The sequence below is a fragment of the Eptatretus burgeri genome, chromosome 3 (assembly GCF_056783735.1).
Source record: "Eptatretus burgeri isolate ZD-2024b chromosome 3, Ebu_testis_v1, whole genome shotgun sequence".
Taxonomy (NCBI): Eukaryota; Metazoa; Chordata; class Myxini; order Myxiniformes; family Myxinidae; genus Eptatretus; species Eptatretus burgeri.
This window is the reverse complement of record NC_140963.1, coordinates 61,468,174-61,491,122: the sequence shown is the minus strand read 5'-3', so window position 1 is coordinate 61,491,122 and position 22,949 is coordinate 61,468,174. Positions and strand designations below refer to the sequence as shown.

Sequence of the window (22,949 nt, the reverse complement as noted above, 5' to 3'; positions counted from 1 at the left end):
ATGTTAAAATTTTTGTATATCTTCATTATTAATTATTGTTGTTCGTCTCGTCCGTTCCGTAGAACATATTCAAATTGCTCTGTGTCTGGGTGTTCTTACCCAGATGTAATCCAATGTAGATCACTCGTATTCTCAGATGTACTGTAATCAATGCAAGGCTCCGCACAGATGGATTTTTCATAATTCTGGTTCAACTCTACCTTGCAGTGTATCTTGCGTATTTTGTTTTTTTTTAAAGAGGTCTTCCCATTGGGTTTTTTTTTTAAGAGGTCTTTGTTTTAAAGCAGTCTTCCCATTGCTTTTCTCCTATAAATTATCTTTTTAGCAATTCTTTAGCTCACCTGTTCGAAGAACAGAGAGCTATAGCGATACCCCCGGCATGAGCGTCAGCATCAGTGTCAGCGTGAAAATGTTAAAGTTTTTGGTGCAAGTTATTTCCTTTATAATGTTTTTATCTACCACACTTTTTTACTGATTACAAATACATATTGTTACGTTTGAGGGGGGGTATGCATTCAAAGGGTAATTAGGATGTATAATTAGGTATGCCATGCTGTTCGAGTTTACCAGGATCTCGATGTAATAAGTAGTGATTCAGTGGTGATAAGTTGTCTAGTAAATGTTCATTTCTTCAAGGGGGAAATGATAAATGTCACGTAATTAGATAGGGACACGGGATAGGGTAAGTGTGTGCGTAAACCCCTTTTGGTGTTCTCTGAAGACTGGCCATGACGTCACAGGACAGTGCAGCGGATGGCTCCGCCCCGTGATCACGATTGGCGGAAGGCGATGGTGGTGGGCCAATAAACTGCTCAATTGGGAGTGACGAGGACGAAGGATAAAAAGGTTCTGTTCGGGGTTGAAAAGGAAGAAGAAGATTACAACCAGAACGCTCGTGGTTTTTTTTTGGTGTGGAACCTGTGGCGGCAGAGAGCGTCCTGGCTGCTGTGCTGAGTCGATTGTGCTCTTGATCGTGTCTGGGAGCCTTGCCGAGCCTCGTGCCTCGCTTTGGTTGGCTCTGGGGTTCTGCTGACTCGGAGTACGGGGTCGGGCGGCGGGCGGACCTGCCTCCCTCTCCTGCTCGCGGCTTGGCGCGGGAGCTGGTTCCCTGGCGGCTGTGGGCGGACTTGGGCCAGGACCAGAAGGTTGACACCACCGCGGTTTCTCCTGCCCCCCCCCCTGGCGAGAGCAAGGCCGGCTCGTCCGGCGCCGATCCAGGGACAGTTGCGTCCACACTACGGTCCAGCCTGACCACCATAGATAGCTACGTTTGTGTGTGTGTGTGTGTGTGTGTGTGTGTGTGTGTGTGTGTGTGTGTGTGTGTGTGTGTGTGTGTGTGTGTGTGTGTGTGTGTGTGTGTGTGTGTGTGTCTGCTTGGCGCCTTCGAGGGATTGAGAACTGTATATTCATTGGAATTGTCTGTGTTTTTCCCCACGCCCGATCCCACACCATCCCGTCGAATTGCCCCGGATCCCTCTTCTTGCCGAGTCTTGTTATTTCTGGTGAAAATAAAAACGAATAAACATCATCAACTCAGTGAAAAGTGACTCGTGCCACCTTCCTCGTCCCGTTTGCGGTAGAGCGATTAGAACCGCCATGTTTGGGTTATAAACAAATAAATCGCCTCCATCGTTTCGGCTCATTCTACGTTGGCGGGACTGTTCAAGTCCCGTGGATGTCACAATATATTGCTTTAAAATTATTTGGATCATACTTCACTGCAATGCTTTATAAAAAATATTATTGGACTAGTCTTTTAAAAACGATAAATGTATAAACAGGCGAGCAATGGGTGGCTTTGACACTAACTCTCTGGTTTTCTTATCCTTCCTACCCAAATACTTTTCTTCTAAAAACACATTGTTGCCCAACTGCTTTTTATTTTCTCTACGTCTCTACAATATTGATGCTCATGGAAGAGCCTGGTGATGAAGAGTAGAGTCAGACACAGACACAGACAATGAATTGGATTGGAGGAAACAGCAAACTGTGAGCAAGAGGTTTGGGGTTTGGAAGGGCGAATTGAGGGTAATAAATATTGTGGGTAAGGTTGGGGGATAACATGAGAAACCGGTATCCCTTTTTTTTTTTCTTTTTTCTTTTTTTTTTTCTTAAAGAAAAAGTGCTTTTGGTGGGAGAGAAAAAAAGTTACTATAAAAAGGATTTCTTTTTGTTTAATTGAAAAAGAGAGGAATTGAGTAGAAAAGTAATTTCAAAAGGAAGGTTGTGAGGGAGTATGTATTTTGAAGAAAAATAACTAATGAACTCCATTCCCCTGAACTTATTGTCAAGGGGAATGAAACCCCTTAACATTCCCCTTGACTAACTTATTTACCCAACGATCTTTACCCAGCTATTTTTCTTTTCATAACATTCATTTTTCCAACATCTTAAGGAATTCAACAATCCTTGAATAATTTTGTCACGACATAACATTTGTGATATTTGCCTGAATAATGACCATTTTTTTATGTCATTGTTGAGCTTGTATGGAAACAAACTGACTGGGGTGGGGGTGGGGTAGAGTTTGGGAGGATTTCTGCAATGACAGACTCATCACTTTGCCAATAGTCCTGTAACTCAAGCAGCGAGTCATTCGCCCCTTCTTCTTGCAGTGATCCAAGTCTCATGAATGAGCCTGTACATGTATCACATGCAGGACACACATCGGCAGACATTGGTGTACCTTTACATGAACTGTGAGAACATTAGTCGGCAGTGCACAAATTAACACACCGTGTGGGATTCGAACCTGTGTTCCCAGCATCACGAGCTAATTAGGCCATGGGCCAATCACCCATAACGATGTATTTTTACCATAAAACGATGTATTTATTTTAAACCTACCCTCATACTATGGAATTTAAAAACTGCCCTGATGCATCGGGATGTGTTTATCGTTTAAATGGTTCAAAAATCATTTTTCATTTCTGAGATATGAATTTTGAAAGTTTCACTATCAAAAACCATGTTTTTTTTTTTACCCTAAAATGGTTGTTGCCATGGTAACCGGCAATTGAAACCCAACACAAAGCACACCAAAATGGTTGTATTTTACATAGCTATTTATTCCAAGTCTCAAATATGTTGTTTTGTCACAGATATTTTTTCTACAGTTGAAATTACAAAAAACACGATTTTACCCCAAAAATGCCTATTTTCCCAAAAAACTACAATAAAGCTACCGATTTGGAGTGGAAATCATACCCAAAAAGTTGGCCCAGACAAAGATCTTTCCAAAAAGTACAATCAACCTTTGCCACCCGAGATGGTAATGATCACCCATCTGGCCCATGGCCTAAATTGCCCATGTTGGAATGCCAAACAGGTGTTACGTTGACCTTTTCTTTTCTTTTTTTTTCCTTGTTTTTTTTGAAACCCGTATGGACTTCCTGTCAGATTTGCAGAAGAGGAGAGTAGGAGGGGATGCCATATCCCTCCTGGCATAGTTACTAAGAGTGTAGCAGGATGTATTGTTGTTCTTTTGCACAGACACCTGTACTTTTGCAAACTTTCCTGTTCATTATTATTCTAAGTAAAAAAAAAAAAAAAGATTCTTTTGTCATTTTATTGAAAAAAAACAAAACAATATTGCTTGTTGTCTGCTTACAGGTGCATCACATCCACTTAAGCACTTTTCTCGTATTGTGAAGATTACCAAACTCTTGTTGGACCTTTAAAGCACCCCTTTACTGTGTTTTCTTTCTTTCTTAACAGATGGTATCACGGCAAGTTGGACAGGGCCATAGCTGAAGAGCGACTGCACCAAGCCAATCGGCCCGGAAGTTACTTGGTCAGGGAAAGTGACCGGCACCCTGGGTCTTTTGTTCTCTCTTTCCTTGGCAAGACCGGTGTCAATCATTTCAGGTGATGCTCGTTTGGATTACTTTTGGTGGAGATTCATCCTTGCTTTGTTAACCTTATGATGTGACGGACTTTGTCATTACTCAGAATGAGGTTACATTGCTTTCGGAGTAGAAAGCCGATTTGATTTGCCAGCTTCCTCTTTATACATTTTAAAAACGTTTATTAGGAGCATAAGGGAGCTCGGTGAATACATCACAAGCAGGAAAAAGACATGAGAGAGGGATTTGAATCCGGGTACCGTGCACTGGTCAGGAAGAGTACGAACTGCCATTTGGAGCAGCAGGGCAACAGATGGCAGTGCCAGTGGTTCAGCTGAGAACACGAACAGGCAAATCTCAGACGATATAATTTAGACATTAATTATTTCTCTTATGGATGCACCACACATATAATTTATTTAATAGTCATCCTTTAATTGAGCAGGCAAGCCGTGCATATGCGTCCGTATGGTTCCAGCTCCGCAATGCTTCAGCTACCACGGTGAGTAGTTAACTGCTTCCTGGATCAGTCAATGAAAATGGAGAAGCTGTGCCTGTTTATTTATTTATTTATTTTCGAAATTGAGGCTTGTGGAAGAGCTAGAGCACAGAATGGACCAGAACATAACAGAAGGAGAAGAATTTAGTGGAAAGGGGGGAAACACACCACCAGAAAGGTAGGCCACAACTGATGGACACTTGGAGGAAGAACGGGCATGAGAAGGATACAGTGGGTGAACAAGCTGGATACAAGCTCAGACACAGCATGAAGAGGAGGAGAAAACCAGGGATAAAACAAATGGAACAAAAAAGGAAAAAGAGGGTGAGGGAGGAGGTGAAAAGACAATGATTTGAAAAGGAAGGGGTGTGCTTAGGGGAGTGGTAATGAGGGTAGAAAGATCATCAGTATGGATGGTGGATGGCCGGATGACCTGAGGAGGTGGTGAAGAGACGTTTTAAACCCTGAATGGGGTAATAGGATTGAACAGAATGAGGACGTTGGTTTCACAGGCAAGAGAAAATAGGAACAAATGAGTAAAGGTGAGCAGTGAGCCTGGATTTTTGGAGTTTCACCAGAAGTGGGTTGTTTGCATATTATGTACGCCCTGTCGAAACCTGGGGAAGAGGAGAGGTGGTGGAGACCGAAGAAGGAGAGGGCAGAGATGTACGTAAACAGACCAAAAAGGAGGCAGCTGAAAACGGGGGGGGGGGGGCTTACCAACCTGTCTACAATGCAAGAGTAACATGCTGGAGACTCGGCTTCATCGTGGGGGATTCAAATGATTGTTCTTTGAGCCATGGTTTTCATGGCAACAATAATTGCAAGGTGTGAGTCGAGGGAGCAGTACTGCATCGAGCTGAGGAGGAAGGCCTTGTAAGTTGATGAGACTTGCGATTTGCCAAAGAAAGGCTGCATGAGGGAGGATGCCCAGGTGGCTGCTTGCTTTGGAGAACAACTTGGCCATATGGTTTGTCCAATAAGAATCATGGCTTAGGGTAGGGCCAAAAATGTATGCAACTGAACTTCCTCAAGAGGTTTGTCAAATATTTAGATGAGAGAGTTCGCCAGACAGTCCTTTTGGAGAGACAGAGTGAGAGTGTGGGATTTTTCAGGGTTGAAAGACGTATTCAAAATGTTTGACCAGCGCATGATTCTCTCAAGGTCTGCAGAGACAGAGACAGAGACAGAGACAGAGACAGAGACAGAGACAGAGACAGAGACAAACAGATGCCGCCTGCCTATCTGAAGGATGAGAGATGTCACACCAGAGGGTTGATTCGTCGGCAAAGAGATAACGAGTATTTTTCAGTCATAAAGGTCGTTGATGAAGATTTGGAATTGGACTGATTCCAAGACACTGCCTTGGGGGCACTCCAGCTTTGATAAGGAGAGATGAGATGAGAGGATCCTGTTAAGAGTCACGTGCTGACGACAAGAGTGAAGGAAGTCATTAAGCTGTGAGAGGAGGTGGTCTTGGATACCATGTAGGGAGAGGGTTTGGAGAGCAATGCAGGATGCCAGACTGTGACAACTGCCTGAGCTATGTCCATAGAGACAGCCCTGATCTCATGCCTGAGTTTGAGGGTCTCCATTTAATTTTGGGGGAGGAGAAGAGTGACCCGGTCTGAATCCGAACTGATGGTCTGAGATCGGACCGTTTCAGAAAAGGAGGGATTTGATGTCAACTGTGATGATGGATTCCATGACTTGCTTGTAATTGGAAGCAAGTTAACAGGCCTGTCATTAAGAGGATCTGGTTGAACCTCTTCACTCCATAATGTGTACTAAACATTCTGCCACTCCAAGGACTACTTGATCATTGACATGTATGTACATTGTACATGTCTAAACTGCTAATTGTAATCTGTACCACTTAGCCATCATAAGTATTGTCATAATGTCATAAGTATTGGAGTCTTATTTTTATGTCATCAAAGGACGCAGCAACTTAAAATACCACAATGCACCTTAGGATAGCATAATAATACCATGGTCGTAGCGGTGTTGAGGCAAAGGATGTTGAGCAGTGTTCCAATGTGTTCCTCAGAATCACTGCCATATGTGGAGATTTTTACATTGGTGGCCGTCGCTTCTCATCATTGTCCGACCTCATCGGTTACTACAGTCACATTTCCTGTCTGCTCAAAGGAGAGCAGCTGCTTTACCCTGTGGCTCCTCTCGAGGTGCAATGCAATCTTCCATGGTTTTGCATATACAATGTTGCTTTTTTATTTCCGAGTTTCTTATTTATTTGTTTGTTTGTTTGTCTTTCATTTGGGTTATTTCAATACCCATCCTATGGTACACTGAGAGCATTATGTGTCAACCACAATATCAGAGCCAGCATTGCAGGTAGACATATTACCCAACCCCCCCCTTAAAAGTCATTCTTAAACCAGCTTGGCTTTTAGCCAACAGTCTAACAGCGATATAGTATATCTCCTGACTCTTGGGTTTCTGAAAAGTGTGGAATCCAAATCCTTAAGAGTGCTACATTCACCTGGCTTTGGGTCCGCAGCCTTTGGGATAACATTACATTTTCCTTACCCCTCGATCATCACCTTATCCAGAAAAAATAGCCTCGTGGATGTGATGTTGCTAACGGGCCAATGTTTTCGACCGGGAACTCGTACAACATTTTTCCAGTGCATTGTGTCGAGTTCTGGATCATGATTGTTTGAACCTTGTAGTTCACTTCTCGGCTTGCACAGGTCAATGTCACACGTGCAATCGCATTGGATGAGACTACATACGGTTCCACTTAACAAGGGAGAACATGGGACAACAAATGAGAACACTGTGCTTTCGTCACCTATAAACTCGTTTCTATTCCCAAACTTAGTTTGCTGACCTGTCAAAGGCTGGAGCTGTTTTGAAGACTCGAGCCTAAATTTTGCTACGTTTAAAATGCGACTGCTTGAGTCTCCTGGGCTATCGTCCAAATCATTGCAGCATGTGCAATTTCTACCTGGGATCTCCCAGCATCATGAGTTTTGTGTTCAGGTCGGAAAGTCAAGCAGGCCATTGAAATGAATATTTGTTTTTCTTCAATTGTTATTCCTTTTATTGAAAGTAGAATTGAAATCAAATTTCAAAAACGTAGAATTCTTCGATTTGATTATTCATGGAAGTGTTCACATTACGTCCTTGTACGGGGAGTGGGGTTGCGGGTCCGGGGGGTGGGGGGTAGGGGGAGGAAGAGTGAGAATACACCATTAAACAAAAAAAAATAAAATGCAGCTTCATTGAATTTCTCAATAATTTATGTGGAGGCCGCAACATGTTGTCTGCGATTGGCGAAACACATCTGTGATGTCTTTGTATGTCCCGCAGCCAATTAAATAAACTTCCATGACCATTAAGAACCCTGCGAGTACCTCCGACCTCCGACCAAAAAGTTTGGGTAATGATCCGTAGTCGCTATTGAGAAATGAAATTATCATCAAACCTGTTCTTCGGTACATTTTTTTCAGTAAACTGTGGCGAGGGTTTGTACAAATGTTAATCATTATTATACAATATCAATTTTTGGAGAACCTGAACTTGCATGTGTCATATGTATGTTGTTGCAGCCGGTTGAGGATCGTCGACGTGTGCGAGCTATCCTGCCTTACACCAAGGTGTCTGACACAGATGAACTCAGGTATGAATGGAGTGAAACACCAAAAAAGGATCTTTTATATCGCGTTGTTGCTGCTGCTGTTGTTACGACTGTGGTTGCTGTTTGTGTGCTCGTTCCATGTACTTTTATATGTTCTTCTCGTGCTTCAAGTGGTATCTTATTTTATTTTATCTTCTCTTATCTTATCTTACTATAATAAAGAGGTTGTGTGGCTGTTGCTATTGTTATGGTTGTGGGGGTAGATAGAGGAATTTAATAGGAAAGTTAGGATTGAATAGAGTTGTTTGTTCCGTGGACGTGAGGAAGACATCTTAATGTAAATTAAGTTAACCTTGGCCGCTAGCGCCGCGACACTATGTTGCCTTTATTTACTCATCGACACTGCTTGTGACACTGACTAATTGGGTGTGACCATTTTCCCAGCATCGTTGTTCGTCTCTATTATTATCGCATCAACAAGCAACGGTCCCTTTAGGTGGTGCGGTGTCTTTGTCACACGCTTTCCTCATCTTGTGTTTCCTCACCTCGTGACTCATCATATTCTTCTCAATTCTTCCATCTTCGACAGTGGTGATCACTATATTGATAGCAGTGCTATCCATTTCAATGGTCCTTCTCGGTGGTGCTGCGTCTAAAGTGCATTTCCAAGAATGTGCTGCAGCACATTGCCCACTAAAGGTGGGCCAAGAAGGGTACTCCCACCTTTGGGATGGGAGCCCCAGCTCATATGTATATGATATGTACGTATGTTTGTTTGTTTGTCCTGTAACTACTCTGAGACCCTTGGGCTGATCGACACCAACTTTTCAGGATGTATTCAGCGGTTTTTGTACTGAGGCTTTCCGTTAAATATTGTTTTTAAAAAAAATTCTTTTTAATTACCCCAAAAACATTTTGGGGATTTTTTTCGGATTTCTCAAGGTCTCATTATTTGGATTATAATCCAGAGGAAGTTTTGCACCAAAGGTCATAATCCTTGACCTTTGACCTTTAAAGTTCACAACGGTCAAATTTTCAAAGTTGTGGGAATCGAACTGGGTTTTCGACCTTCTTCGACGAACTAACTCCAATAAGCTATAGCACGTATCCTGTTTCCTTATTTTAATGTCCACAACATTGTTTTGTGACCTTTAAAGGTTATGCAAAGGTCAAATTTTGAAAGTTGTTGAACGAAACCGGGTTTTCAACATTTTGCAGCTAATAACCTGTCACTCGTACCACATCATGTTGATCATTTTTATAACTTGGTCAAAAATTATCACATTGTCTCATCCTTCACTTCTGAAACAATCTTCATCGTCAAATACCGCTCGTGAACCATCGTCGTCTTCAGACTTGTCGTTATTATTTTCTTAGATATAGATCTTGAAAGGAAGATTTTAATGTTATTTGGTGCCCTTTCACGCTCAATTGGCTCCGCTCCCCCAAAAATGCTTGATTGGCCTCGCCCCTCCCATGATGTCATCTCTACCTCGGGTTCATACATGTACAGTCTAACAGCACCTTCTACATAAGATTTTGACTCGTCGTCATCTGGGGATTCTTGATCAGAAAATTATTTGTCAAATTCACTTTCTGACGAGTCTGAAGCGAGTTGTGCTGCCATTCTCCATTGCGTGCTGACGATCTTTCCCTCAATTAAGTCATGGCAGTTTATCTGGAATTTTTAAGGTTTTTTTTTTTTAAACTGTAACACCTAAAATAAAATTAGAATTGAAAACCACATTCAGTTCTTTGTTGTTTACTTAAAAATCAATATAATTCCATCAATAAAAATAATTATTAATTCTGATTCTGTCGACCTTTAAGCTCCAAGTCCGGCTAAAAAAAACAAAATTGTGGTGAAACGGATGTGACGTTTTACATTTTTTAAATTTTTGTTCCAAGCAACTCGATTGTTAGCTTTCCAACTGTGAGATTTTTTTATTACTCTACAACAACAGGTACCCTTTAAAATATTCTGTGACACACATGAACGTACAGATGCACGCGTAGACGGACATTGCATCTTTTAGTTATAGATTAATCTATCACGTTCTCTATAAAAGACTTCGAAACGGTCTGCTTTGTGAAACTTTGTAAACGGTACCTCTCAGCTTGGATTGCTTTCCTGCTTGTTTCACATTTAATGACGTCTGACGTCACCTCCCCTTCTTTTTGCTCACTTTTGCATATTGGTGCAACAGAGATGGAGGTGGATGGGATGGGGTGCAGGGGTGGTTGCACATTGATCTCTTCCTTTTGCCTATAGTGCATTACTAAGCTTTTTTTGCAACATTGTTCCTTTCCCACTTTTCAGAGTGGCAAAGCTTCAACAGGGTTGTTGATTTGAAGAAAAATAAATAAAGGACAACAGAACATACTTAGATCGACAGATTATGAAAAAGTTGTACCTACTGTCTTATAATACTTTGTCTGTTTTGCCTATAATATCCTTGTCTTTCATACAGAGCATGTACTAACTCCTCTTTGAGCAGTGATGTGTAAGAAGCACGTGGGTGTTCCTGTCTTGGCTAAAGGCTGCTTCTGGTCGGACGTGTCTGTGCAGCTTTGTGAAGGGCGACGTATTCATTGTGCACAACACCTTAGACGACGGCTGGCTGTGGGTGACTAACGTCCGTAATGATGAGCAGGGAGTCATCGTGGAAGACCTTGTGGAGGAGGTTGTGAGTGTCACAATCTTCTTTTTCACTCTTTCCTTGCACCAACACTTTAATCCACAATATTGCCACATTTCTTCTTTATTTCTTTCATCCTTCATTTTCTTACTTCATCTCTCACTCCCCTCGTACGTACAAGGATGATAATCTTCCGACAAGGCCACAGAATGGTTACGTAATGCTTGCTGGAGGAAGCCAGTAATCTGGATTAATTGTTCGCAGATCATAACCGGCTTACCGGAACAAAGCCCTGATGTACTTGTCCTGTCCAAAGGATGCCAACTGTGACTTTAAATGAGCTTCTTTTAATCCATGAAATAGGATTTTCAGCTTTTAGCGCAAGCAATCGTTTAGACGACGATCCGTGAGCCAGATCAAGACACTTTGGAAGTGTGGTGTCAGCTGGTGGCGTGTGGGAATAGAGTGGGTGAATAGTGATCTGCAGGGTAAGTGGGCGGTGAAAGCAGGAATAGCACACCATGTGAAACAAATGTGCAGTTGTGTTCCCCCACCAGTGCACGTTTTGTGGAAAAGAAACTTTATAAAGCCACCGATTAGTTCCACTATGTGGTGTTGCATTTTAAGATCAACATTTCTGAAAGTGAATCTTTTTTTTTTTGTTCTTTTTTTTGTGTACCTTGTCAAGGCTTGTATGAGAGCTAACACACAATGCACAGCAAGGGGGGCATGAGGCAAGAGGGGTGGGAGTGGGAAGGACAAAACAGTGGGGAGCAGAGACATTAGGAGATCTGTAGAAGGGAGAGGGATGCGGTATATGGGGAATACAAGATGGATATTACAGGGACTTTCAGGAAGGAAAGCAGGGAATTTGAAGGAGGTGGGCTTGGGTGGATTATCGGGGGTAGAACAGATTTCCATGCAAAGACTTAAGAAATGATGTTTTTGATGTTGATTTGTTTTCACTCATAATATTTGATATTGGAAACGATTTTATAAGTTTTTGTTTTTGAAGTCATTGTTTTGCTTAACTTCAGCACATCATCGTTATCTTATTCGAAGTCTGCTTCTCTGGATCTTTAAAATCCCACCTCCACATGATCCAAACCTTTTGTCGTCAGCATCCATGATGTTTTTTTTAATATTCATTGCTCCTCCTTAAGCTGTGCCAAAGGAAAAGTTCATTTTTACTTAGTCTGTGTTGGAAGATGATGATGACAACTAGTACTATAACTACAACAACGACCTCTTCAACTATCACAATTATTCCCACCGTCTGAGGTTAGCCAGGGAACTTTTGTGACCCAAATATTTAATGAACTGGCGTGTAGGGCCTGATGTTTGACTGAACCTTTTCTGTAAGCATGGGTTGCAGGGTGTTTCACGTATCAGAAATAAATGGCCTCGACCTCGCTTCGCTCGGCCTCAGCGAGATTGCACTGCAGGTTCTCGTTAAAATTGATCTCATTTGCAGTGATTTTTGAAAAGATAATTGCAAAAGAATTTCTTATTTTGTCTGCCATCTGTGATGGATGGAGGTTGTTTTCACCCCTGTTTGTGTGTTTGCATGCAGGGTATCTCAAAACGTTGTGGATGGATTTGGATGAAATTTGGTGGGCAGGTTGGGTGTGTGACAAGAACGAATTGATTCGATTATGATGAAGATCTGGATACTTGACTTTTTGAAGTGATTCTTCACCATTAAGAGATAGGGCCAAAAACGAAGGACATGGAAAGCACAATATCTCAACAATGTGGATGGATTTGGACAAAACTTGGTGGACGAGTTGGGTGTGTGACGAGGAAGAATTGATTCGATTTTGATTCAGGTCCGGATCCAGATCCAGCCTATCAGTGGCATCCAAAACGTAAACTATTCAGCCTGGCAGAGATATGCACTCTACCAATTGCCATTCGAGTTCCTTCTGTATTTATATACCAATTTAATTATTTATTTACATTGATTTACATAGTGCATGAGCTATATCAAAGAACGGACCAGGACATAAGAACGTAAAGAACAGTGGAAAGCAGGTGGGGGCAGACCACACCAACGGCAGGTTGGAGTGGAAAAATATAGGGAGACTGAGAAATATTGGACATGGAAAAGGATGAGAGTAAGCGGAGGGGGAAAAGGACACAGGAGGTGAACTAGAACAGCAGTCAGTAGAGCGCATACCTCCACCAGGCTGAATAGTTTCTGTTTTGTATCCCACTGATATTCCGGATCTGCATCTGGACCTGAACCAAAATCTAATCGTCTTGTTCTTGTCACCTACTAAATTTTGTCATAATCCATCCACAACTCTTTTATCTATCATGCTAAATATCCTTTTTGGCCCTATTCCTCAATGGTGAAGAATCACTTCAATTTTTTCTTATTCATTCGAGTTTCTGGATCTGGATCTTCACCAGATTTGAATTGATTCATCCTTGTCACACACCCAACACCTCCACAAAATTTCCTCTGAATCCATCCATAAGTTTTTGATATATCCTGTTCACAAACAGACAGATGTGTGAAAACATAACCTCTGATGATGGAGATGGAGGTAATAAGCTGGATATCTGTGCAAAACTCCCAATCACAGAAGTGGAAGGGAAAACTGGGGGAGAAGCAAAATTAAACAAAAAATAAACATAATGATAAATGGAGAAAGGGGTGGGTGGTACGGCTAACCTGGAAACTTGGCCTTGCGGATTGCTAACGAGAGTACAACGGATCATGGGTGTGAATGGTGGATAACCTGAGATGATGATGAACTGCTGACTTAAATCTGGGTAAGCATTGTGATTACCTCCCTCATCCCCCCCCCCCCAGCCCCCAAAACGTTTCATATTATTTTATCACATTTCATTTTGAAAACTTCAGTTTGACTCGTCAAATGCATACGTTTTAAACTTTGTACACTGTGAGGTCCAATAGTGGGGCATAAATCCAGAAGTCATATCTTAATAAATGACAAAAAGGGTCAATGGTGAAACCAACAAACTAGCTGAAAACCTGTTGATTGAAACAAACCTCCTATATAATCTTTTCTTCCTTTTGTTTCAATTTTTCTATTAACCCTTCCAGTGTTTAATGGGAATTACCTGGCAACGCTCCCCCCCCCCCCCCGCCCAAGACACTTCTTGTCTGGTGCTGTCATTTAATGACAATGCCCCAAGAGACCCCTCTTACGTAAGCCCCATCTGCCATGTGTACAGTTTATCAGTCATAGGCATTCAAAATTTCCATCCTGTTCCAGGCCGACATACTGCAGGTGAGCCTCTTATTGTGGTCATGGTCTTTTGCCCTGGAAAATGCAGGGCTCGAGATGTGGAGATTAAAAGCTTATTCTGTTTCTAAGCACATTTTGAGGAAAGGATAATGCAATGTTTTTACCTTTCTTTGCCTCTTATGGCCTACTTTTCTATAATCTTAAGTTCTGACGTTGTCGTGTTTTAAAAATTAAATTTTGAGCAGTTTTCTGTTCCACACATTGTAACACAAGTTCATGTCATTAGTTTTGAAGGTTCTTACCTGCTAATGCTCTCCCAACCCCCCCTTCCACCTTCCCCCACTCTCCACGCAGGATAGTAAGGAAGATCCCCATGAAGGAAAAGTGTAAGTGCATCTAATGTTGCTGCATTACATCTCACAAAACAATGTGTCCTTTACTTTAACTGCGATGCTTTTCTTTCCCATCGAGGTGAACCTTAAAGAAGACCAACTCTAAGAATATTTTTGCCAGTGTCTAACTAGCTTTGTGACTGCCCTCCCCCTCACCATTCTCTAGTGGAGATGTTCTTGTGGTTGCATAGTTGTAGAGTGTAGACCATGAAGCTAGTGTCCTTCCAGGACAATATTTCACACCATCTTAGGAATCTTTGGTGACGTATTGCCTTTGGGGTTTTTTTTCCATTCAAATTGCGTTATTTTCTGCACATCATTACTATGTTACATGGGTTGAGGGAGGGGTGTGTGGGTGGATGATGTGTACAGCGAAGGCTCGATGGTAGTCATAAATTCCACTGTTTTTGTGGATGTCATAAATAGATGGTACCTGAAAGAGAACGTGATAACTTGTTGATCATGGATACCCGGTGCTCCCGATGAGTTCCCACTCTTTATGAATCAATGTGGAGGTTTTTTGTGTCTACTTCTGGTTTTATTATTGGCATCATAAATATGCCGAGTACTGTAACGACCTCGAGGCCCACGTTCGAATCCCCCTGCACAAGGTTCATTTGCACATTGTGTGACCATAATGCCCTCACTCTTCATGCAATTTCTATTCAACTTATTTTTCTAAGTCTCGGTCACTGTTGAATGGTTTTGCCGTTCAGAGCACGTTTTGTCATTTTCACACTCGTTTATAAGTGATGGCCCCTGCACATGGTAAAAAAACGAAGCTGCACCCTTGTTTTTTTAAAGCCTCCCCCAGCGTAGGGGAAGGCTTATTGCTGTTGTAGGGTTTGTTTCCGCAATTAGCGACCCCAATTTTCAATGATACCCCAGAGAAAAAAACAATTCTGCCTGCTCTCCCAACGCTCCATATTTCCGAGCTGTATCTCGCAACCGGCTGGGACTTTCAGAATGAAATTTTGCATCAATAATGGCAATACAAAGTATGCGGGGTTGATTAAACTTTTTTGACCTTGACCTAATTTTATGGTCATGACCCAATTACAGACATTTTAACATTTTTCACCATAACGTCCTTCCCATAACTAAGGTTTGTCCAATTGGAACAAAAATGACCTCTCCAGATCGTCTCGATCAAGTCGCATTTACGCTTAATTTACATCAAACCCCCCTGAGTTAAAGGTGAAGGCCAAATGGTGGTCCAACAAAAGTTTTTTTTTGTCATTGGTCAATTTCTCCAATGCAGAAAATCAAATCTCAAATATTGTCCTTCCAATATATTCTTGCATCATAATAGTACTTGCACTGTGTGTGTGGTCGTATGGCAGCTTAGCTGCCGGGGTAGCTATCATTTCTTGAAGCGCGACTGTGTTGCGTCCCCCCATGTGCAATGAACAATGATATAACAATACACTTGACTTTTTCGAAATGCTTGTAATAAATTGCAAATGATCAGGACTCTTGCTTTGCTTGTGGGGTTTATAGTTTTAGTATAAATTATAAAGTTGGACAAATCACACACTCCCCTACACAGTTCCCTCCCAATTTAACAGTTTAATGGATATTTTTGTTTTTTCTTTTACACTTTATTTCAAACGTTATTAACTTTATTGAGGCCTTTTGAGGTTTTTTTGTTGGTGTTTGTTACAGTCACCGAAGGAGAGGGTATTTTATTTGGGTCCGTTTGTTGGGTAGTCGATCTAGTCTCCCCTTATTATCAGTATTTCCGTCTATGTTTGTCTGTCTGTTGGGGAGTCAATCTCGTCTACCCTTATTATCAGTATTTCCGTCGATATGTTTGTTGGCTGCTCTTAGAGCACCCTTATTCTGGACATTTCCATCTGTCTGTCCGTGAAACTTTGGTCAAGCCTCGGGGCTAAACCACTCAACCGATTCCAATGAAATTTGGTAGGTAGGACCAATATTTCTGGGAATCGTGTGCTTTCGAATATGGGACCCCGGGCCCTAGCAATGGCATAGCAACGGCCCTTTAAAGTGGTCAAAAAAATCAAAAAAAATCGAAGCTTAGAGTTCTGTGCGCAATCTATCTCGCTCTCTTCATGCCAATTTGCAGCCCTAACAAAAATATTTGTAGGAGGAGATAGGTTTTGGGCGAGTACATGTCGAACATTTCAGAAACGGTTAATTGCGAATATCTCGAAGAGAAAGAGTCTGATTTTGATGAAACTTGGGTGAAATGTGTACAATGTGGCTGGCAGGTACACAAAAATGAATGGTTGCTATGCACACCCCCGTTGCGTAGCAACAGCTAAAATACTTTATCGTACATCGTACACTTATTGTGGACTGTACAAAAAAATCAATACCTCCGAAACTGGACCTCCGAGGGACCTGTTTTTTGTGCCCAAGGAGAATGTCTTACAGCATCATATAAAAAAAATAAAATCTTTAGCGAATAGATAAATGGAATTACCAGGGCTGCCATTTGTTAGAGTCTCTTTGGAAACATGCCTGAAATTTCACAAAGCGGGTTTCTGGGCGCAAACTAAGAGGGCTGTGATAATCATATTTATTGTGCTAAATTGATTGATAGCATGTACATGAATATCGGCTTGTCGCGTCGGCCAGCTTTCCATCGAGAGGGAGCAGCCATGTCGTCTACCGGCTTTTCTGTCTGTATGTCTGTTCCATCCAGTGCTCCGTTAATACAATAGCGATTTCGATGAAACTTGGTTGGTAGGTTCATACCATGACCGAGTTGTGTGCAAATGAGAACCGTTGCTATGGACACCACCGTTGCCTAGCAACGGGACTTTGAAAATTTTGAAAATCATAAAAAATTAATTTTTTCGAAAATCAAAAATCAGGCCACGAGCAACTGTGGGTAGTACATTCAGCCATATTGGCAAAAATTTCCAGCCGGATCCTATGAAAACTGTCGGAGAAGATAGACTTTGAATGAACCCTGGTCGAAAACAATAAAAAAACGAAGTTCGTTATATATCAGAGACTGAGTCAGATATACATGAAACTGGTATGGTAGGTTCATGGTTTGTCCTAGTTCTGTGTGAGAAAGAACCGTTGCTATGGATGCTTTTGTTGGCTAGTAATGGCTGAAAACGACTAAATTCAACTTGATCGACTACCCATGTCCGTCTACCGGCTTGTCTGTCCGTTTGTATGTATGTCTATTCCATCCAGTGCTCCGTTAATGCAATGGCGATTTCGATGAAACTTGGTTGGTAGGTTCATACCATGACCTAGTTGTGTGCAAATGAGAACCGTTGCTGTGGACCCATCCGTTGCCTAAGGCCCAGTCACACCTTGACGTTTTAGCCAGCTTATGCCGATTTTTGAAAAAATTGTCTAAAACGCTGGCACACGTCGAATACTTTATGGGTAAGTTTTGGAAACATTGAGAGCACGCTGAAAAACACTGCCATACGTCGTAGTACGCTGGCTTTCATCGTACTTTGTGGTTGTCCTCAAATTTTAGCATGCTTGAAATTTTACGACGTATGCCAGCATATGACTCACAAGTTCCGCTACACTGGCCATAAGTTGTAGGCACGTTATGCGATTGTCGACACACGTTAATTGTAAGTTAATCATAAGTCGAAACATGTCGAGGTAATGTTTAGCGTCCCCGAAACTTATTTCTAACCTATGAGTAACGTGTTGTAGGCACATTACGCGATCTTTGACACACGTCGACACACGTTACTTGTAAGGTACTCGTAAGTCAAAACACATCAAGGTAATGGTTAGAGTCAGTGTTCCAGACTCCCTGTTTTTTTTTTTTTTCTTCGGCGTGATGGTGATGTTGACACTTCGATTTCTAGTGCAGTTATGATTTAAATCGTTGAGCGGCAGCCTATTAATTCTATATAACAGTGACGCTAACCATTACATTGACGTGTTTCGACTTATGCGTAACTTACAAGTTACTTGTGTCGACGTGTGCCAACGATCGCATATCGTGTGACCAACTAATTCCCATCGCATGCGGAACATGTGAGGCATATGGCAAGTACATCGTAAAATGTTTAACACATTTAAAAGTACAAGACGTACTCCACTTACCACGACGTATGATAGCGTACTTTAGCGTTCTATTCACGTTTACCAAACTTACCCATACCGTATTCGACGTGTGCCAGCGTTTTAGACGCATTTTTCAGAGGTCGGCATACGCTGGCAAGATTGCCAAGGTATGACTGCGATGTTGATGCTTCCATTTCTCCGGCGGTTATGATTTGAATCATTGTGCAGCAGCCTTTTAATAGGCTACGCCACGTGATCGTCGGCGATACGTTCAGCGCGCTATGCATAAGTTAGACTATCGTTGGGCATAGGTTGTGAACGCCGACAACACGCTAATCATTCGTTGGTATCAGTTATCTATAACACAACGAAACGTTCTGTGTCCGTTACTAATATGTTATGCATACGACCAACTCGTTATGAATACACCCGAATCTTTAAAAAAAACATCAAAAGTTCAGCGTAAGCCAGCGTTTTACATACATTTTGATACGTTGCCATTGCTGGCTAAAACGTCAAGGTGTGACTGGGCCTCTAGCAACGGACCTTTGAAATTTTCAAAAAAATCTAAAAAATGTATTTTTTCGAAAATCAAAAATCGGGCCACGAGCGACTGTGGGCAGTACATTCAGCCATATTGTGAAAAATTTCCAGCCAGATCCTATAAAAACTGTCGGAGGAGATAGACTTTGAATGAACCCTGGTCGAAAACAATAAAAAAACGAAGTTCGTTATATCTCAGACACTATGAGTCAGATATACATGAAACTGGTATGGTAGGTTCAGGGTATGTCCTAGTTATGTGTGAGAAAGAACCGTTGCTATGGACGCTTTTGTTGGCTAGCTGGTAACGGCTGAAAAAGGACTAAATTCGACTTGATCGACTACCCATGTCCGCCTACTGGCTTGTTTGTTTGTTTGTCTGTTTGTCCACACTGAACATTCATGTTTTTCTCCGCAACCACTTGTCACTTGAGACAAAATTTTCACCATAGGTGCAACTACTCATGTAGAATGTTTTAATGATAATTTTGCGTCATATGTCACGTGGTGTGGCAGCCATATTGGAAAAACAGAAAAACTTTGGACCCCTGTATCTCTGAAACCGCACCACGGAAAAAATGTAAACTTGGCACATAGCAATACTCCTCATGGGGAATGAGTGCAATTTTTTAATGACGTCATAATCGCATATATAGAATGCCACATCCGATCAGTATGAAAAATTTTTAGGGTCATCTTGGGATAAAATGGTCCACAAAAATGTTTTTAATGACGTCATCGGTGACTTTATTTGGCAGCCATATATATATATATATATATATATATATATATATATATATATATATATATATATATATATATATATATATATATATATATATTAACCTTCAAAAATCTTCTTCTCTGAAATGACTGTACCAGTCATCACTGCCAGCATTTATAAAGTGGCAGTTCTAATTATGTCTCTTAATTACATAACATCACTACATAAATACAACACGCAAAACTACACAAACACCACACAACACACCACACAAAAGAAGTCCTGGCGAGGGTCTGCAATCTCTGATTTATTTTTTTTTCTCTGATGATTATTCAAATGGATACGTTGTGAAGGACCTTCTCAAATCAGATATCGGGGAGAGGGTTCGTTGTAATAATAACAAATTGCTTTTGCATTCCCTTTGGACTTTTGAACATCATGGGACAAATGGTGTGACAGTATTGGGTATAGAAAAATAAACACTTTGAGATGTGCACAATCTTTCCTTGATTGGCTTGTCACAAGGATGTGTGTGTGTGTGTGTGTGTGTGTGTGTGTGTGTGTGTGTGTGTGTGTGTGTGTGTGTGTGTGTGTGTGTGTGTGTGTGTGTGTGTGTGTGTGTGTGTGTGTGTGTGTGTGTGTGTGTGTTTTAAAAGAAGGCACTTCCAACCAAAAGTAAATTAGATCTACTCTGCTAATTTGAGCAATAAGCAGACCCGACCCAGGACCGGGTCTGCTCTTGCCTATTGCTCAAATTAGCAGAATAGATCTAGTTTACTTTTGGTTGGAGGCACCTTCTTCCTTAAAAATGTATAATCCCAACTGCCCCAGTCTTGTACAAATATTTTGTTGGGGTTGGGTGAGGAGACCACTAGTTGGGGAAGCTATCTCGGCTCCCACCAAACTCCCCGGAATCGTAGGCTGTCACACACGGATAATTCCGTGACACGGCGGGTCGCTTAACCGACCGTGGATGCCGATAACTCAACCGCGTGACCTAGGGTCCGCCAGACTATGGGTTAATCGGGTTACCTAATTAATCACGTAGTTTAATCACCGGGGAACATGCCCTCGGTACGCCTTGTCCGAACCGGATCACTCTGCCGAACCGGATCACTCTGCCGAACCGGATCATTTTACCGGATCACCATGCGTGGGAAATCCGCTGCTGCCAGCGAGGGCCAAAGATGCATCGTTATGGATAAATCCATGCATGTTTCATCAGCGGCATACGTGTCTGCCTTTGAGAACATTCTATACAGTGCGTGTGGTTCAGCCATTACGCACGTGGCCAGTACCTACGTCCACGCGACTCTGCTAGCGTGTGCGCGAGGCAAACACCAATATGTGTCAAATATTTGGTTGAAAAGGAATGCGCCGCTTTTTACTTCGCACACTCGTATCCCGCCCAACTGTGCGTGGAGTCGCCTTTATCGGCATCTGTACGCGTTTCCTGCAGCGTGGGTGTTGTGCTGGCTGTGTTTCCTGTGTTGTGAAAAACACAATTCGTGCAGCCTCTTAAGAGATATTCATTCGTATGCCTTTCTTAATGCAACAGGCAATCTTCCCCAGATCATCGGAAGCTCGAGTTGATAATCCCGCACTGCCAAGTGCACTGCATGACTCGCAACAATATATTACACACACACACACACACACACACACACACACACACACACACACACACACACACACACACACACTCACACACACACACACACACACACACACACACACACACACACACACACACACACACACACACACACACACACACACACACACACACACACACACACACACACACACACACACACACACCTCACATGCTCATAAAGCCACACAAGGTAAGCTTTTGGCCATTTCAAAGCTTTTCCAGAGTTCCTCTACAGCTATAAAAACATTCACAAGTCATACATACATGGGAGTCCCTCAGCAGCTGGAACGCTTTCATCACTTATTGGCAAATCATCAGCGACATCGCAGACAGAAATGCATACCATCGAGGCTCCCAAGCATGTACCACATGCAAATGTCAAAAAGCAGTCAATATATAAATGAAAAACAAAGACCCAATGAATCTCTCACCTGTGAATGCAAGGAATAACTAATTAGCTATCACCTACTCAATTACCCCAGGTGGCTAAGATGTCACAGCTAGCTAGGGTTTTTACATTTGCATGTGGTACATACTTGGGAGCCTTGATTGTGCGCGTTTTTGTCTGCGCTGTCGCTGATGATTCGCCAATAAGCGATTAACCAGTCCGATGGCTGAGGGATGTGTAGCATTGGGATTCTCATGCATGTTCGACTTGTGAATGTCTTTGCAGCTGTGGAGGAACTCTTGGAAGGGTTTGAAACAGCCAAGGGCGAACCTTGTGTAGCTTTTCATTGTTGCTTTATGCAACTTTTTTTTGCTAGAAGAGTTTGGGAGGAGTCGATTTATTGATAATCCTTGCCACTTGGGGTAATTGATGAGGTGAGAGCTAGTTGGTTATTCCCTCCAGTTACAGGTGAGAGATGTGATTGCTTCTCTGTATGCCTTGCTCATATGGTGAACTGCATAATGATGAAACACCCATGAGAGGAAAGTGAAGCCGACCACACATCAAACCAATTGATCATTGTGAATCACATGCGATTCGACCCATTGTTGATGGGTTTTTGTCCAAGGAGAGACACTCGGATTTGCCTTCCAGTTGAGTGTGTGAGGTCTGGCAATAAAGTTCCAGGATTAAATCAAAATAAAATTTTATTGTAAACGTACCATTTACGTTTGGTGATCAAATTCAAAGTCATCTCCCTGGGAGTCGATACACACTTGCCAATGTCGTTGCCATGCTTCAAAGCACCCTAGGAAGTCGTTGGCTGGAAGGCCATTTAGCTCATTGGTCACGGCTCTCCGGATGACTTCTATTGATGCAACATTATGTTGCTTTCATTGAAGTTTTGGAAGTCAGTCAGATGGGACCTCACCCATTTGACATTTTCATCCATTTTGGCACTCTATGGAAGTCCCAATCGTGCATCATCATTTACGTCCATTCTTCCTTCCACAAACCTCTTGGCCCACTCAAACACATGTGATCTTGACATTGCGTCTTCCCCATACACCAGCTTCAACTTGTCGAAAATGTCTGTGCCACATTTGTTTAGTTTTACCGAAAACTTGATGATGATTCTCTGTTCCATAAATTTGTCTTCAGAACATGATTACAACACTCATAATTTCAACAAAACTCCAGTTTGGCTACAAAACACAACCGATCAATACAATGACTAACACAGTACTGACAGTAAGAGTACGACGCACGTCCAATTACGAAACCCAAACTAATGCTGCTTCTGATCAAGAAAAAAATAATCAGTCTTGGAACTTTATTGTCAGACCTTGTATGTTGATCTAGCCTGACCTGTATTGTCAGGCCAGATCATATCTGTAACGTGCGACAGATATCGTGT

General features: G+C 42.0%; 1 protein-coding gene across 4 annotated transcripts in view; it reads left to right on the top strand.

Moving 5' to 3' along the window:
• RASA1 (RAS p21 protein activator 1) overlaps window positions 1–22,949 on the top strand; it is a 142,227-nt gene that overhangs the window by 5,551 nt on the left and 113,727 nt on the right. For all 4 annotated transcript variants that reach the window (XR_015056176.1, XR_015056177.1, XM_085873702.1 and 1 more), the window contains exons 2-6: window positions 3,718–3,867; window positions 6,395–6,530; window positions 7,920–7,990; window positions 10,518–10,635; window positions 14,163–14,194. Coding sequence is in view for 2 of the 4 variants with exons in the window: in XM_085873702.1 (XP_085729828.1) it covers window positions 3,718–3,867; window positions 6,395–6,530; window positions 7,920–7,990; window positions 10,518–10,635; window positions 14,163–14,194 (507 nt within the window). In the remaining 2 variants the exon portion in view is untranslated. The remainder of the gene's footprint in view (window positions 1–3,717; window positions 3,868–6,394; window positions 6,531–7,919; window positions 7,991–10,517; window positions 10,636–14,162; window positions 14,195–22,949) is intronic.